At 39.0% G+C, this 16,772-nt stretch overlaps 1 protein-coding gene across 8 annotated transcripts in view; it reads right to left on the minus strand.

Moving 5' to 3' along the window:
- Positions 1-9,627: 9,627 nt before the first annotated feature.
- Positions 9,628-16,772, minus strand: part of NFAT5 (nuclear factor of activated T cells 5) — a 114,902-nt gene continuing 107,757 nt past the window's right edge. For all 8 annotated transcript variants that reach the window (XM_027617074.2, XM_027617073.2, XM_027617075.2 and 5 more), the window contains 3 exons: positions 13,822-16,294; positions 12,703-12,946; positions 9,628-12,247 (listed from right to left, as the gene is read on the minus strand). In XM_027617074.2, the coding sequence (XP_027472875.2) occupies positions 12,711-12,946; positions 13,822-16,294 (2,709 nt within the window). In that variant the 3' untranslated portion in view covers positions 9,628-12,247; positions 12,703-12,710. The remainder of the gene's footprint in view (positions 12,248-12,702; positions 12,947-13,821; positions 16,295-16,772) is intronic.

Below are 16,772 nucleotides of genomic sequence, written 5' to 3' on the forward strand. Positions count from 1 at the left end.
TACTTCCAATTTCAATTATTGAAGTGTGGCTCACTGTCCTCATAACTCAAGTAGAATATGATGAAAGGCCGCCCTCTTGTGGTGCATTGTAAGGAAATGAGCTATTAGGCAAAGCAAGGTTGCCTGAAACTGGGAACAGGTAAAAGTGGAATCTACTAGGAAAGACGGGATCAGAGCGTGCAATAATAAATTATGGACCTGGGCACCTGGCTGGCTCGTGGAGCATGCAACTCTTAATCTCAGAGTTGTGAGTTCTAGCCCCATGTTGGGTGGAGAGCATTCCTTAAAAATAAAATCTTTAGGGGCGCCTGGGTGGCTCAGTTGGTTGGGTGACTGCCTTCGGCTCAGGTCATGATCCTGGAGTCCCCGGATCGAGTCCCGCATCAGGCTCCTTGCTCAGCAGGGAGTCTGCTTCTCCCTCTGACCCTCTTCCCTCTCGTGCTATCTCTCATCTCTCTCTCTCAAATAAATAAATAAAATCTTTAAAAAAAAATAAAATCTTTAAAAACAAATGGCCAGATCCCTGTAAGACTTAAGAGCTCTCCCAACAGGGCTGCTTCATATTGAATGGTAAAGGAACAACCTATTAAGATCCTCAGGGAATCTACAGGACATTTAGAGATCCAGGTAAGAGTGTTACAGAAATCAAGAAAAACCTAGAATTCATTAAATAAATGCCGAGGGGCAGCAGTATTTATTGTGATTTGCCCGATGTATTCCGATTTACCCAGTCAGTGGGCTAGGTACCCAGCTAGGCACTGGGACCACAGCAATGAACAAAACCAAGTACTTCGTGCTAGAAGAAAGAGCAGGGTAAGAGAGAGACGGAATGTACGTAGTTTTGTTTTACATAGGGTGATCAAGAAGGATCTGCCCGATAAGGCGACGTTTGAGCAAAGACCTGATAAAGTGAGAGCGAGCTGTAGATGCGTGAGAGAAGGCACTCTGGGCAGCAGTGATGGCAGAGGGCAAATATCTGAGGCAGGAACATGCAGTGTGAGGAAGAGAGAAGACATTTGTGTGACTAAAGCAGAGAAAGGAAGAGAGGGCTAGGTCACATAGCTGGGGTCAGATTACACAGAGCCTTACAAGCGCTGTAAGAAAATAAAGATGGGAAGTGGCTGGAGAGTTTTGGGCAGAGGTATAATATGACTCATGTTTAATTCTGGCTGGTAGGTGAGGAATCAAGTATAAAACGATGGAAGCACGGCTTATGCTTGTGGGAAAGTGTGACAATCTAGTTAAATGCTTTGAACAACAGAGGTGTCAAGAAGTGGATGTTTTTATAAGGTTGAATATATTTCAAAGGTTGGCCTAACAGTATTTGGTAAAGGACTGGATCTGGGTCAAATAAAATAACTCGAAGGTATTTTGGCTTAAGCAGCTGGAAGAATGGAGACTCCATTTGCTAAGATAATCAAGAATCAGGAAAGCATATTGGGGGCAGAAGTTGGGGTCGGGAAGGGTGAAATCAAAATTTGACTTCAGACATTTTATATTTGAGATGGATGTCTATTCAGGGTAATAGGAACCTGGACTTAGAGGAGAAGTTATGACTAGAGGCATACATATGGAAATCTTCGCCAAAGAGACAGTATATGATGCAATGTCACGGATGAGATTACCTAGGAAATAAACTGTGAAAGAGAAGAGATCTGATGATTGACCTCTAGGGCTCTCCGGTGTTAGGTCAAGAAGATGAGAATGAAAAAAAGTGCCCAGCAGAGGAGGAGAGCTGAGCGTGGGGTCCTGAAAGCTAAGAGAAGAGAGTGTTTCAAAGAGGGAGTGATCGAGCATGTCAAATGGTACTCATAAGCCAAGTAGGATAGGTCTGAGAATTGACCTTTGCATACAGTCACGTGGAGGCCCCTGGTAATTTTGACAAGAGATATTTCGGGGGAGTGGTTTCATGAAAGCCTGGTTGGAATGGGTTCAAGAAAGAATGGAAGGAGAGGAAGTGGAAACTTTGTGTACAGACTTGTGTGGTCAAAGAAAGTTATTTGATTTTTTTTAAGAGATAAGGGACATTACAGCAAATTTATATGCCAGTAGGAATGACTCAGAGAGAAAAGGTTTTGATACTGGAGAAAGAAGACAATTACAGGAACATGTCTTTGAAAAAAAAAAAAAAAAGCACAAAAGGATATGGGATCTAGTGCACGAGGGACCGAATAGCTAAGCAGCGTCAGGACTAGTAATACTAAAACAAGGTGACACCTACTAGGCACTGTGTGCCAGGAACCAAGTAATTTTACATGGATTATTTTTTTTTTTAAAGATTTTATTTATTTGACAGAGAGACAGAGAGCACAAGCAGGCAGAGTGGCAGGCAGAGGGAGAGGGAGAAGCAGGCTCCCCGCTGAGCAGGGAGCCGGACGTGGGGCTCGATCCCAGGACCCCGGAATCACGACCCGAGCTGAAGGCAGCCGCTTAACCGACTGAGCCACCCAGGAGCCCCTTTACTTAATTTTTGCAATAACCTTAAGAGGAGGGTTTTATTTTTGTTTCTACTTTGTAAGTAAGGAGATGGAGGAATGCAGAGTTTAACAGCACGTGCAGAAGCCAGAACTCCACTGAGGTGGGCAAACTCAAGAGCCTATGTTTTTAAATACTACAGTGTATCGCCTCAGTAGAAGCAGGGACAACAGCACCATGAAAGAGGGCACAAGAGCAGCAATCAACAACTCTTCTTGAGAGCAAGACCATTAAGTGTTGCTGTTGAGAAACTGTAGCTACTTTTATACTTCTAGAGTCCTTGTTGTGTCCCGAGCAGGCATAAGTGATGCTCTGATTCTCTTACAGGCCCGATTCCATGGCTGCTGAGAATGTGTTTGCTCCTTACAACATGACAGAGGAGTACTCTGACCAGCCTGGAGTAAAGCCGGACAACCACCTCCCTTGTTCTGGACACTGTAACTTTAATTATGTAACCCAGGATTGCATCAGCTTTTCTGGCAGCCACTTAAGAGTCTCAACTTCAGATCAATCTTTTGCTCATACAGGCTGTTTTTTGGACCCAAGTATTTTTTAATTTTTTTTTACCCTTTTATTACTGTTATTTAAAAATTTTTTTTAAATTAAAATTTTAGGTCATTAACATACACTGCGGTATTGGTTTCTGGAGTAGAATTCAGTGATTCCTTTTTTTTTTTTTTTTAAAGATTTTACTTATTTATTCATGAGAGACACAGAGAGAGAGAGAGCGAGAGAGAGGCAGAGGGAGAAGCAGGCTCCCAAGGAGCAGGGAGCCCGATGCGGGACTCGATCTCAGGACTCTGGGATCATGACCTGAGCCGAAGGCAGACGCCCAACCATCTGAGCCACCCAGGCGCCCGAATTCAGTGATTCCTAACTTACTACACCCAGTGCCCATCATAACAGGTGCCCTCCTTAATACCCATCACCCATGTAACCCATCCGCCACCCTTTTTGATACTTATACTTACTGAATTTCATTTCATTATCACTCCTTTCCAGTGCTGCTGGAGTCAATAAAGGCCAAAAAACAACTTTTAAACACATTTAGAACAATGGCAGCATCGTTGAAATATATATAGCCTCCTAAAACGACAACTCATGTGTGTATACATTTGGGTATGTTGAAAATTCAGTCACTTTCAGAGTCAAAAGACACAGACTATATGTGATAAGAAGGTATAAGAGCATACGGTTCAAAGCACTGCTTCTGAAGTTTCAGTTATTTATATATCAAATTCATGGTATCTCTGTATCATCTATATTTGTTTTGAATATCACTTATATTTCCCCAGAGTCTAGTAGGTGGACAGAGATTTTTTTTCTAAGGCACATAGACATATAGATGTTTGCTCATGTCTCATTTTGAATACTGCTAGTGATATGTTATATAGATACCACATACTGGTAAACCCCAATTTATGTATGTGAAAATAACTGACAGAACAACAACAAAAAGAGATTATTGCCTCTGGATGTTTGACTGAGAGCTGGGGAGATGTGGTTTTTAGCAAAATCACCTCTGTGCTACATGATTTGCTACCACACTGAGTCACTTTGTACGCTGCCCGGCGAAACTACTACGCACAAAGTAAATGCTCAAAAATAGATCTGTATTTTCGTACCTTTTCCAAATGATTTTATAATTTCAGCCACATACTCATGTTGCTCAAAACTGACATTCATGGATATGGATTCATTCACAAAGTTTGAGGAAAAAAGACAGTTACCTACTGCAAAATGAAAACTTTCAATGTTTTATTTTTGACTGCAGCTGTTTACAGAAATATAGTTGCGAGTATACAAATGTTCCAATAGAAGCAAAATATCTTTTTAATATTTAACAAGTTATCACAGATAGCTAAAAACATAGATGCAAATGAAATTCCCCCACAGAACAAACTGAAAATATCTGGTGTCAGTGCTCTGAAATCCCAACTATGAAAGCCATATACACAAAAATGTAATCCTTATATCATTGCAGGACAATGGAAGAAGGCAGTTCAGTGGTTGACCAGTGTGCTCAAGCAAAATAAAATTAAATTAAAAAATTTAAATGGCAGAATGGTAGCTAAAGCACTTGTTAATGAAATATTTGCAGTATGTTAATTAAAAGACTAGGTAAAAGAAGTGAATAAAACTCAGTAAAAGTTGACCCAAAAAAGTAGCTACTACTTGGAGCTTATCAATTAGAAGGGAACAAGGTGAGCAGATACATTCATTAGCTCAAATGAAATTAGCTCAATGTCATTGGAATCAGTTTGTAGTTACTAAAGTCATAAACACTTCAGTGCAGGACAGTTCTTTATTGAACGCATTAGTCTGATTCCAAAGCCACTCTCAAACATCTGAGATGGTGTGTGTGTGTGTGTGTGTGTGTGTGTGTGTGTGTCTGTGTGTGTCTGTGTCTGTGTGTGTGTGTGTCTGTGTCTGTGTGTGTGTGTGTGTGTCTGTGTGTGTCTGTGTCTGTGTGTGTGTGTCTGTGCCTGTGTGTGTGTCTGTGCGTGTGTGTGTGTCTGTGTGTGTGTGTGTGTGTCTGTGTGTGTGTCTGTGTGTGTGTGTGTGTGTGTGTGGTCCTGAGGTTCATCAGCTAAAATAAGAAGCAACCCCTATAGACTATTTCAAACCAAATTCCTTCTGGGGAAAAAAGAGAGCAAGGATGATACGGTTAAACACGGGTCTTTTAAAAGAGATATTACAAGTTGGAGTCAAATAGAATTGTGGTAGAATGCTTTGGATACAGGAATATATTATGCAATAAAGTGGGGAAGAGGGGAAAGGGAACAAGAAAGGAGGAATGTACCTAGAGCATCTCCCCACAGTTTGCCTATGTATTGCCAGCACCAAGGTTTGTAGAGTAAGCCACTTACATTTCCACTGCTAGTATTAAGCAAAGACAGCAGTGGTGATTTTTATAGAGTATACAATTATTTTTATTTTGAATGTGCATTTTTCTTCCATGAGTTAATTGGGTGATTTGTAAACAGTGGAAGGAAGATTACAGCAATTATGGAGGTACTGAATTACACATGGAGATTAAAGTGAATCGATAAATCTACTTATCTTGTTAGTTTATATTCACCATGAGGCTTACAGTTGGGAAGGGAGAAGTGCCCAGATTATATAATGCACTGTCTTGTCCAATATCTATTTTAGTAAATAATGCTTGTCTGAAGCATAAGTTCCAAGAATAGCTAACTGTATCAGTTCTCATACAAACCAAGCTACTTTTAAATAAGTTTCACCTATTTAAAAAAGAAATTAAATAAGGTGCTTTGTGGACCTGGCCAGCCATCTTGTTTAATATCTCAGATACAAATATGAATACAAGGAATGCTGTTCTGAGGGTTGGTCTAGCCAGACCAAAATTGTGGTCTGCTGGTAAAGTAAGAGGCAATGAAAAGAAAGCTTGTAATATCACTGCCCATAATGTACCCATTTCATGGATAAACAGGAGACTTTAGCACCCGTCAATTGTTTTAGCTACTTAAATATCATAACAATTAAAAGAAATATAGAAGATTGCACCTATATATTTAAATCAGTCATTTAATGTAAACTTTTTAGTGCATGGTAGTAAAATGCCAAACTAAGTTAACTGAATTATCAGTAACTAAACTGTTTATGTATATAAAACATACTATATTTCTATAGGCAGTACTGAGAATAAATTATCATTGCCAATAAATGATTATGGATAACCAGGTTAAGCTGAATTTACATAAAGAACAATATACATAATAACTGTTTGTATGACTGGGGAGGGGACCTTTCTAGATATTAACTGTATAACACTTACTGCAGTGGTTTTCAAAAGAGCGTACATCAGAATCACCTGAACGGCTTGTTAAAACACAGACTGCTAGGCCCCATGCCGGAGTTTCTGATTCAGTATGTCTATGATAGGGCCCAAAATCTGCATTTCTAACTAGTTCCCAAGTGATACTGACGTTGGCTGGTGGGCTGAGGACCATACTTTGAAAACCACTGGTTTATACTGTTTATGTAGAAAACTATATACTACAAGGGTCTTATAAACATGACACAAAATATACTGGAAGAGAGCTGGTTTTAATTAAGTCTCAAACATATAGATTAGCAAGCTGAACATTTAATATTTCTAAAATGATTTGCTGAAGTGTAATAATTTCCTCATATAGTCAATTACATTTCAAAGTCTTAAGTCCTACTACACAGTCATTTTAGAAAATATTCACGTAACACTTACACCCAGCTGGCTATCCAAAGTAAAAAGGGACATAAAGAGTTAAATGTATTCATTAAGAAGGAATCATCACCACAGAGCATTCTTGACTTCTTTGGAATGATTAAAGTGCATAATATCATGAGGGTATTAAGAATATTGCATAAAGCTTTGTATTCTTCAGAGCCACTAAGTCAAAGAAATACTCACAGGGGGAAAGCAGCTCTATCCCCAAGCTACTGCTATCCTGCTCTCTCGATAGGCACCACCACTGCGATAAGGAGCTACAAAAGAGGCAAAATTAACAAAAAAACAGAGGGACACTCAATCCAACTGCATCCTGTTGAAAGGAATCATTATCTTTGTTCTAGTGGGATTCCAAAATAACTTCCTTATTTCCTTTGACACTATTTTTCGTAAAGATTACGAAGGTTCTGACAGGTGAGCGGTGCACTACAATGAATTACATGGCCTTGTCTAGTTAGAAAAGTTGACATTACCAGCTTTTACCTGAACTATGTGGTTTTCATCCATCTAATAAGAAAGATCAGAGAAGATGCTTTAAATCCTTCCTTCCTGAAATTTAACTACAAACATTTGTGTACATGGAGTCTCACAGATAGTAAAATTTTCATTAGCATTCAGATAAGACCTATCATTAGTTGGTCAAGATGAAGACAAATTTAGATAATTTATATAAAGCTGAAACAGTGTAATTCTATAATCTATTCCTTACCGTCGCTCAAAGGAACAATTCTAGCAATGTATCTTCTCTGTTACTCTTACGCCAAAGGGAGAAATTTATGAAGTTGTTTTCTACCGTGATCGAAAAATGGAGAAAAGAATGGCTAAATGAAAAAGCTAAAGTTGGGGCCTAGTGAAATCATTTGTGTATTTGTTTTTGGCAATAGTGAAAAATGAAATTACAAGAAAGGGGCACTATCATGGTAAAAAGGCACTTTTCCATAAGTATTTGATCTTGATATAAAATATTAATTTAAAAAAATTTCCTGAAAGTGGAGTAAAAATAGAATTTTATTAATGAATGAGGCTAGAATGGCATGAAAACAAATGGGGATTAAAGAAGTACTTAGAGCACTGGGACAATTCACAAGTGACACTATGTTACGCTGATATTTACTGCATTATGAACATTATGTCCATGATTTAGTTCTAGTGACACAAATAAGCAGAGGAGAAAACCTCTTAATATGTTATGAGATTCTACTAACCTAACTTACTAAGGCATGTACTCTGAGTTATTTTTCTAATAAAGCTGCTGAACTATACAGTTTCTGTCTTCACTGAGTCCCTCCTTATAACCAAAGGTGTGCAGATATAACATGGTTGCACTGGGTAGGGATGAAGCCTGTGGTCATGAAGCAGCACAAACCTAACAGGCCTCATATAATTTTCAATTAATTAGAAAAAAAATTAACTAGGAAACAGGTATTAGAACAGAAACTGTCATGAGAACAATGAAAAATTCTCAAATTACTCCTTGTGAGTATTTATGTCATGTTTGTTTTGAGACTTCAATTATTATCACATTTAATTCTGATCTTTAATTACTGATCTGTCTAAACAGATTTCACTTTTCCAAAACAAGTGTCCAAAACAGTTTAAATGGTCAAAAGGAATTATCTTAGTTCTAGAGGGACTCAGATATAATTTCTTTCTCATTTCCTTTGACATTATTTTTCCTAGGCAGATTAACTGAAGTTGTGATGGACAGGAAATGCAATATAATGGAAGTTTCAACTATAGCATACACAATATTACCAAAAAAGAAAAGAAAGGAAGGAAGGGAGATCTTTCGTTAATTCTGCTTTTATATTAAACAAAGCCCTTTAAAAACCTGTTCTAGGGAGACTGGCAAAACAGACTTGTACTGACTAAATAACAGCACAATACTCTAATTACAAAGGTAATTACCATGATAAAGCTCAGAAGCCAATATGACTTCTAGTTATCTTCTCCCATGTTGGCGTGGATATATAATGGAATGACAATAATGAATAACACACACACACACACACACACACACACACACACACAGATAAGCTCCAAGCATTAAGGTGAGCTGCTAAAAGCAAGAGCAACTGAATGTAACAATATAAAGGAATAAAAAAGGTTCATAGTTTATTTAGGTCCTTCTGCCATAAATAAATTTAATTGTTGCTTCCAAGGCCTTCGCTGGCTCATGGAGTCTCTCCCATATGTAGTTATAAGTTATAACAGTAATCTGGAAATTGTATTATTAGCACAAGTATCAACCACTGACCACTGAGCTAACTCTTCATAAGAAGACAAATGCTTTTTGTAACCAAATATTCAGAATGTTGTACTTAACATTGACCTTTAGGTGTAAGGAACATTAAACAATGTTAAAAAAAATTCATCATTATTGAATAATATGGTAGCATAGCACAGCCCTTGTATAAATAACCAAAATTTATGAAAACGAAAATTGGGTTTTCTGCCTCCATCCAATCAAGCCACTACAGTTCAGGTGTGTGTTCTGTTCTAAACTTAGATACTATAAAACAGAAAATTGGTCCCTGGTGACTTGGCATTGGCAATCAGCATTTTATGATAAGCCTCTTGCTAAATGACAGAACAGAAGTCAGCACACAAGCCAGTCTTCTTGCCACCACTTCATCCACAGAGCAGTGTTAACAAACATTCTAATTGGAACTTGGTGAACAAATAGACTTCCTGAGTCTCCTGTGTAATCTCTTAGGAAAAAAGTCAGAAAACTCAGAAATAAACTTACAGTATTTTATTTCTACTTCTTATTTTTATACCTGCTGGGTAAGCCACCTCTTTATACCTCTGCAGTTAGTTTTACATTTTAAAACTGAAGCACTGGATTGTGTGGCTGGTCCTTCTTATAACCTGAACTATATTGGATAATTTTTCCTGATGGGGTGGGGAGAGATGATATATTGAGGAAAATGCTTTTGGTTCAGAGAATTTATAAAGTAGCTCTGGATATTACAAGATGGGGAAAATGTTATTAAAATTACAAACATGGGATTTTTTTTTTAGTGTCATTATAAATAAAAGGCATAGAATACAGAAAGCCAATTAATAATAACAATAACAACAATAAAATATTAAATATATAGTGAGCAAGGACTGAATGGCTCATTCTTGTGAAACACCATTGGACACAACTGCCTAGATGGGTTTCCTTACTCTAACATTTTTCTGAGTGAAAGATCCAGCAAACACACAGTAAGCTGCCTTTAGCCCACTAATAACATCAAGGAACTGCCCGATGGAATGGCCACAGATGAACAGGTCATTTGTTTCAAAAGATACTTAAATACTCAATAAAGACATAACAAACCCCCCCTCACTGTTATCAGACGCCACGTTGTGGTAGAACATCAGACAAACTCACAAATTTACCACAAAAATGTGTGGCAAAAAAAGAATAGTTTATATATATGTATATATATAAATTTCTATATTTATGCCAATGTACTCACTCAGTACAAATAGCAAAATAGTATACCATTTCCTAAATACAAAATATAGCTTTCCAAAAAAATGAAACACACATTAGATATAAACCATCCAAAACTTGAACGATTGAAAACTGTATTCAAAAGTAAATGACCCAGAGTAGGTCTCTTTCTGAAAAGTTCCCTTCATATCGGCAAGAAGCCTGTACTACTGAAAACGTAATTCAATGCCTCTCAATCAGAGAGAGAAAGAAAGAAAGGGTTGGGGGTGGAGGAATGAATATATAAGAACAAAGAGAAAAAACAAATTAGAAGAAGAGCACGTTCAAAGAACCAAGGAAGACCACAAAAAGGGGGAAAAAATCTGGCTATATAAACAAAAGCAACACCACAATTCCACAAAGTTCAACTAAATGTATAGGATAGAAAAAAATTAAAAACAAACAAACAAACAAACAGAAAAGTAGCCTACAACAATCATTTAACAGGCTATTTTCTTGTACACTTAAAAAAAATGAAAGGGACATGAATACCAAAACATCTTATCTACATATAGAAGCCACACACAATTTGGCCTTAAACTGTATTAACAGCTTTCTACATGCCAAAAGGAAAATAAGACATAAGCATGTGTCCAGACAACAGGTTGGAGTGAGAAGCAGGCATCCCATGGGTGGCAAGAACACCCAGAACTGTATAACTAATGCTACAACTGCAAATTCTGGAGTGTATAATTTTGCTCTCTATAGATGTAACACAAGTTAATTCTTCATTTTAAGTCAATGATATGACCCTGTAAAGCCTAAGGCTTGTGGGAACCATCAGATAAGTGACCACTTCAAACTGTAAAGCACTGAGGTGACAAGTGAATTACACTCACTGCAGTTCAGGGAGAAGTGATGTTTCAGGAAATTTTAGTTTGCCTTTTTTTTTTTAAATTAAAATGTACACTGTTTCCTATTAGAGGGAAAATTTGAAGACTTCAGAACAGCACCGTTCATGGAAAAAAATGAATGCATTGTTTCTTGTGTCTCAGGAATCTGCTCCCCTCATTCCTGAAAGGGTAGCCCCCTGCCCTGCCTGTGCTGCAGGAGTTGCTGGGTTACCCCAGACCAAAGTGGCCTTTTCCTTTAAGTTGCTACAGGGTCACAAAGCTAGTAGATTACTAATTGTCTAAAATAAAGTGAAGAAGAGGGGGAGAAGAATATAAATGAATATAAAAAGGAAACATCGGTCCACGACTGGGATAAGAAGAAAGCAGACTCAAATTGCTGTGTCAGTTTTAAACTGCCGTAGGAGGATATCAGAACATAATTTACCATTTTTTAGCCCCTTCATTTTTTTGATAGAGCAAGATAATTATTCTTCTATGCACAGTTATGGCTAAACCCCTTAAAAGAAACACAGAGAATTAACAACTCTCCAAAAAATAAAATCAATAGCATTTCAAGTGTTCCTAGTTTGTGTGTTGTCTGCCTTTCTGATAAATAAAGAGGCCTCTTACATGTGCAGAGCTCTTAATACAGCTTACTTGTCAGAATGTTACCCCTTCAGCTTCTCCATAAAAACTGAAAAAAAGATTCCTTCACTATGGCCAATAACTGTGCTTTTTATATTGAAAAATCACAGCCTTAGTTTTAGTTGCTATTTGAACTTTCCTTTTTCAATAGCCATTACTTGACTAAAACAATGCAGGAAAGAAAATATGAATAAAGAACAAAAGTAAACATGACATTTTGAATTACTTTCTAATAGCAATAATAACTGAGCAGTCCAGCTTTTGGATTTAAACTGTACTTTTAAAGAAACAGCGCCTAGGAAAATAGCAACAATTAATTCTGTCAGCTGGAAACTCAAAAGGATTCTCAGTCATCACTGTTATTAGGAATATAAAATATGAAGATGTTAACAATGGTGGCTAATCACTGCAACAGGCAGCATAGATGTGCTCTTTTGCAGTAAGAGTAAAATCTATCCATTTACTCAATCACAGTTTTTCATACTTTGTTTTGTTTTTAAAGTAACAGTTCAAAAATCCTCATGGAATCACATGATCTCAGGACATCTTGGAATCAGAATTTTCTTCATGGAATTTCTATAAAAGAAGGAGAAGTTGAATATAACTCACTAGGGAGTGAAAGCATTTAGAAATTTCCTGTTACCCTGAATAACCCCAAAGTATATTACAGTATTATAAATGATACTTCACCATATTTATACTTCCACAGACTTTTCTGACTCAGTATTTATTTCTTGAGGAAGGGTGAAATGAGATATAATTATATCCAATATACAGTACATTCACTGGATGTTCTATCGTTCCACGGCAAAGAAACTTAGAGCCAGAAGGATTGCCTAGTACTAACAATACAACTACAAGCTATCATTCAGAGTAATTTGTGCAGCTCGAAAAAGCATCATCTTGTGAGAAAGCCGTATTTCAAAAGAGTAGGGTCTAAAAGGTGTTATTACTTAAACACAAATCTTGTAAGAATAACACAATTTATCGATGCTTTTCAATAAAAAAAGAAGCCAAAATGCAATACTTACTCATCCAGTTAAAAAGTGCCAGTCAAGTTGTTCCCTTGGTTTTGCAATGAAACAAGCAAATCAATCTTTTCAATGTTCTGGTTGGCATTTATAGAGGATGCTAGTGAAGAATTCTCCGGCATTTGCTGAGAAAGAAGTGTTGTCACAGGTGGCTGGCCCTCATTCTGGGGTTGGCCTGGCTGACTTATGGCCATCAACTGATCTGGCAATGTAGCTGGTCCAGAAGTTAAAAGCTGACTACAGTCTGCAGAGACATTTAAAATAGAGAAGCTACCTGATTAGTTACTTTCTGTTAAGATTCATAAGAAGATATTTATTAGTTGCTGGGGGAAATTCATTATTGTACTTATTCAAAAGAGAACTAGAAGGGGGGCACCTGAGAGCCCCCAAAAGGGTTTTCACCAAATGGTACTGGAATTCATCCCAGGTCTCCTCTAAGTGGTATACAAATACAACTTTGCTTCGTTAATCGTTAAGTCCTACACATTTTCCTTGGTATATAAATATTAAAGACGAGTTTCTACTTCCTTGGAAACTACTTGCTTTAATTGGCAGAGATATTTTCTGTCATTCTTACTTCATTTTCCTTTCAAGTTTATAGATTAAAATGGCAAACACATTCATTTATATTCATGACTGCATTTAGTCCTCCCAATATCCTTTTCGAGTAAGTACATAATATTACCACCATTTAAAGATGTGGAAACTGAAGCTTTTGCAGGTCACATAACTTGTCCACGATCTCATGGTATATAAATGGTATAGCTGGGACTTGAACTCAGTTCCAAGTATAATCTGTGCTCTTAAGACCCCTGTGTTTTGGGGCGCCTGGGTGGCTCAGCTGGTTAAGCAACTGCCTTGGGCTCAGGTCATGATCCCAGGGTCCTGGGATCAAGTCCCGCATCAGGCTCCCTGCTCTTCGGAGAGCCTGCTTCTCCCTCTGCCCGCAGCTCCCCCTGCTTGTGTTCCCTCTCTCGCTGTGTCTTTCTCTGTCAAATAAATAAATCTTAAAAAAAAAAAAAAGACCCGTGTTTTGCTTCCTTTTAATAAAAATAGTAATAATCTGACCACTTCAACCAATAACATTTAAGAAATAAGAAATTAGAAAGAATTTCTTACTATTCTGAATGCCAAACAAGAACATTCCAGAAGTCTGTTGAGATGAGCCAGGAGAATTCTGTAGTTGGTTCATTGTGCCTCCAGTGGTGTTGTGAAATAAAGTTGCCTGTGCCTGAGGGGAAGATGCGGTTCCCTGGATTCCGGGCATGTTGTTCTGAGGGGAATAAAGAGGAGACTGCTGCATGTCTTGTTGGTTCATACTGGTCTGCAAAGCAGACATGGATGCTGGAGAGAGGAACAGGGTTACTTGCTGCTCTTGAGAACTGGGTGACCCTTGGACCAACTGAATCTGAGGAGAGCTATGGAACAAGGAGGTTTGTGGCGACTCAGACTGGGCAGGGCCTGGGTTCTGAAGAGAGGAAACTGTAGGCTGGTTCTGAAATTGCATGGGCTGCTGCTCTTGATTCATCGGGGCCATGTTATTTTGTTGGTGAAAGATGGCCTGGTTCTGCTGCTCCTGATTAGCCATTGGATTCTGACCCGGGCTGAACATCATGTTTGGTGGTGGCTGCTTCTGGGAGGCCATTGTGGCCATGGTATTCTGGCTACTAAACAAAATGCTCTGCTGCTGCTGCTGCTGCTGCTGCTGCTCCTGCGACGGGGAGTTACTCTGCAGGGCGACTATCGAGCGCGGAGCCTGGAAGATCGTTCCTTGTTGGTTCTGAGGCATTGGATTAGGAGGCAGGGAGCCCAGCGACACTTGAGGCTGGAACATACCTTGCTGGGAGGGCTGCGCCTGTTCCTGGGAGAGCATAGGGGTCTGGATGTGTGATATTGGAGCCTGCTGCTGGAAAGCAGCCTGCTGCTCAGTGTTAGATGTTGACTGCAGTGGAGAAATTGAGTTCTGAGCGGCAAAAAATGAAATCTGTTCTTCCTGGGCTGCTGTGTTACTCTGAAGATTATTCATTGGACTCTGGGACAGAAATAGGTTGGCCGACTGCTGGTCTTGAGGAACAGAAGAGCCCTGGAGCACAGCCATGGTACTCTGGGAATGAAACATTGGAGGCTGCATTTGTTCAGAGGACGTCGTAGAAGTCTGACTGTGGACGATGGGACTTGGGCTGTGGAAAATAGAACCTTGAGCGTCTTGGGAAAGGTTCTGAGCATCAGCAATAGGATTCGGAGGGTGAAAAAGTGGAGCCTGTGAATGAGAAGACTGCTGCAGAAAATTCCCAGACTGGAGTGACATCATCTCATTACCTTGCTGGAATAAACCGTTACCTTGTTGCTGAGTACCATTACTCTGCACACTCATCATACTTTTCGTAGATGAAAAAAGGTTAACTTGAGCTTGACTGTCCCCACTATGTTGCATTTGGACCATGGTCTGAAAGACACTGTTCTGAATCTGCTTTGCTTGTGCTCCAGTTTCTTCTCCATCTCCTGAACTCGATGTCTGAAACATGGTTGTGCCAGGGGTTGCAACCTGTTGTGTGGTGGTTGTAGTAGTTTCGTTTCCAGAAACCGCAGGTGGAGAAGAAAACAATTCACATTGCATTTGCATGTCCTCATTGGTAGATAACGCGCTCATCATGTGCGAAGCCTGCTGGTAAACTGGAGATTGCTGAAGGTTCCCATTTGCTGACGCAGGTGAAGGGAATAACTCAGATTGGATCTGGGCAGCCGCCTGGCAGATACTCTGCTGCATCTCCATCACCATCGCAGCTGATGATTCCATCACTTGCTGCTGTTGCTGTTGCTGCTGTTGACCGGATAATGTGTTTTCAGGCGGTGGGTGAACACTTTCGGCTCTTCCGGCTATTAAATTATCTGGTCTAGTATGGACTGCTGGCTCTGTTGAGGAAAACATTCCAGGGCTTACGCTATTTTGAATTTGACTGACTTGTTGAAAAATGTCTGCACTAAGCTGTTCTTGAACATTCTCATTACCATCTGGAGCAGAAAATAAAACTGAAGATAACTGTTGTTGTGCCTCTAAAACCTGTTGGACCAAGTCAACATTTCCGCTGCTGCCACTAGCAGTACTGCCTGTAAAACTTCCGGCTTGCAAATGCTGAATCGTGCTCTGTAGCTGACTCACGCTACTTGGTGATGGGAAAATATTGGACGAAATCTGCTGCTGTAAAGTCTGTGCTTGTTCTTGTAGTGGTGACTGCTGCTGTTGCTGGGATGATTCAGTCAGGTGTGACAAGTTAACCACTGTCCCATCTGACTGTAGCACTTCTCGAGACTGAGTTTCTCTGGTCTGAAACTGGGGAGCCTGCTGCAGTAGTGCATCACTGTTGGGTAGCTGACTAGAAGCAGAAACTGCTGGAAAGGGACCAGGCTGTGAAATGTCCTGTGTCTGGATAGTTGTCAGGGTCTCTGGGCTGTATGTCTTGGGCTGAATCTGCTGCTGCTTTTCATTTTCAGAAGGTAAGTGGGAAGAGGATGATGATGAAAAAGACCCATTTCCTGCCATGTTAGACATACTTTCTAACGTTTGTTGAGTTGATCCAACTGTCTTTGCAGTCTAAAAAATAAAAATCCCCAAATAATATGTCTATATAAACATTAAATTCACTCATATGGTACTTCAAAAACTATTATTCTAAAAACACATGTATATGCAGGACCAATTTTCCACTCTACATTATTTTTTTGGGAAATGGGTAAGACTAGCATTCTCAGTGATACCATGATATTGGTCATTAGGATATTTTTTAAATAAATGTTCTAAAAGCAAAGACAGTCAAACAAAAAACTTTAATAATCAGTTACTGATATGCTTAGGACAGGAAGAACACATTAATTCTACAGTTCATGAAGTAATAGTAAACTTAAAAATACCTCCATCTTGTGGATCACTGGTAACATTTTGGAGGGAAAAGAATAAGTAAAAAAGGGAAAGGGAGTTATAGAAAAAGACTGGCGGGAAAAAGGAAATAAAAATGTCTCCAATTCTGAAAATACTAAACCTGTACTTTCATTAATACCCCACATCCCACAGG

Source organism: Zalophus californianus, chromosome 17 (assembly GCF_009762305.2).
Source record: "Zalophus californianus isolate mZalCal1 chromosome 17, mZalCal1.pri.v2, whole genome shotgun sequence".
In the NCBI taxonomy this organism is placed as follows: domain Eukaryota; kingdom Metazoa; phylum Chordata; class Mammalia; order Carnivora; family Otariidae; genus Zalophus; species Zalophus californianus.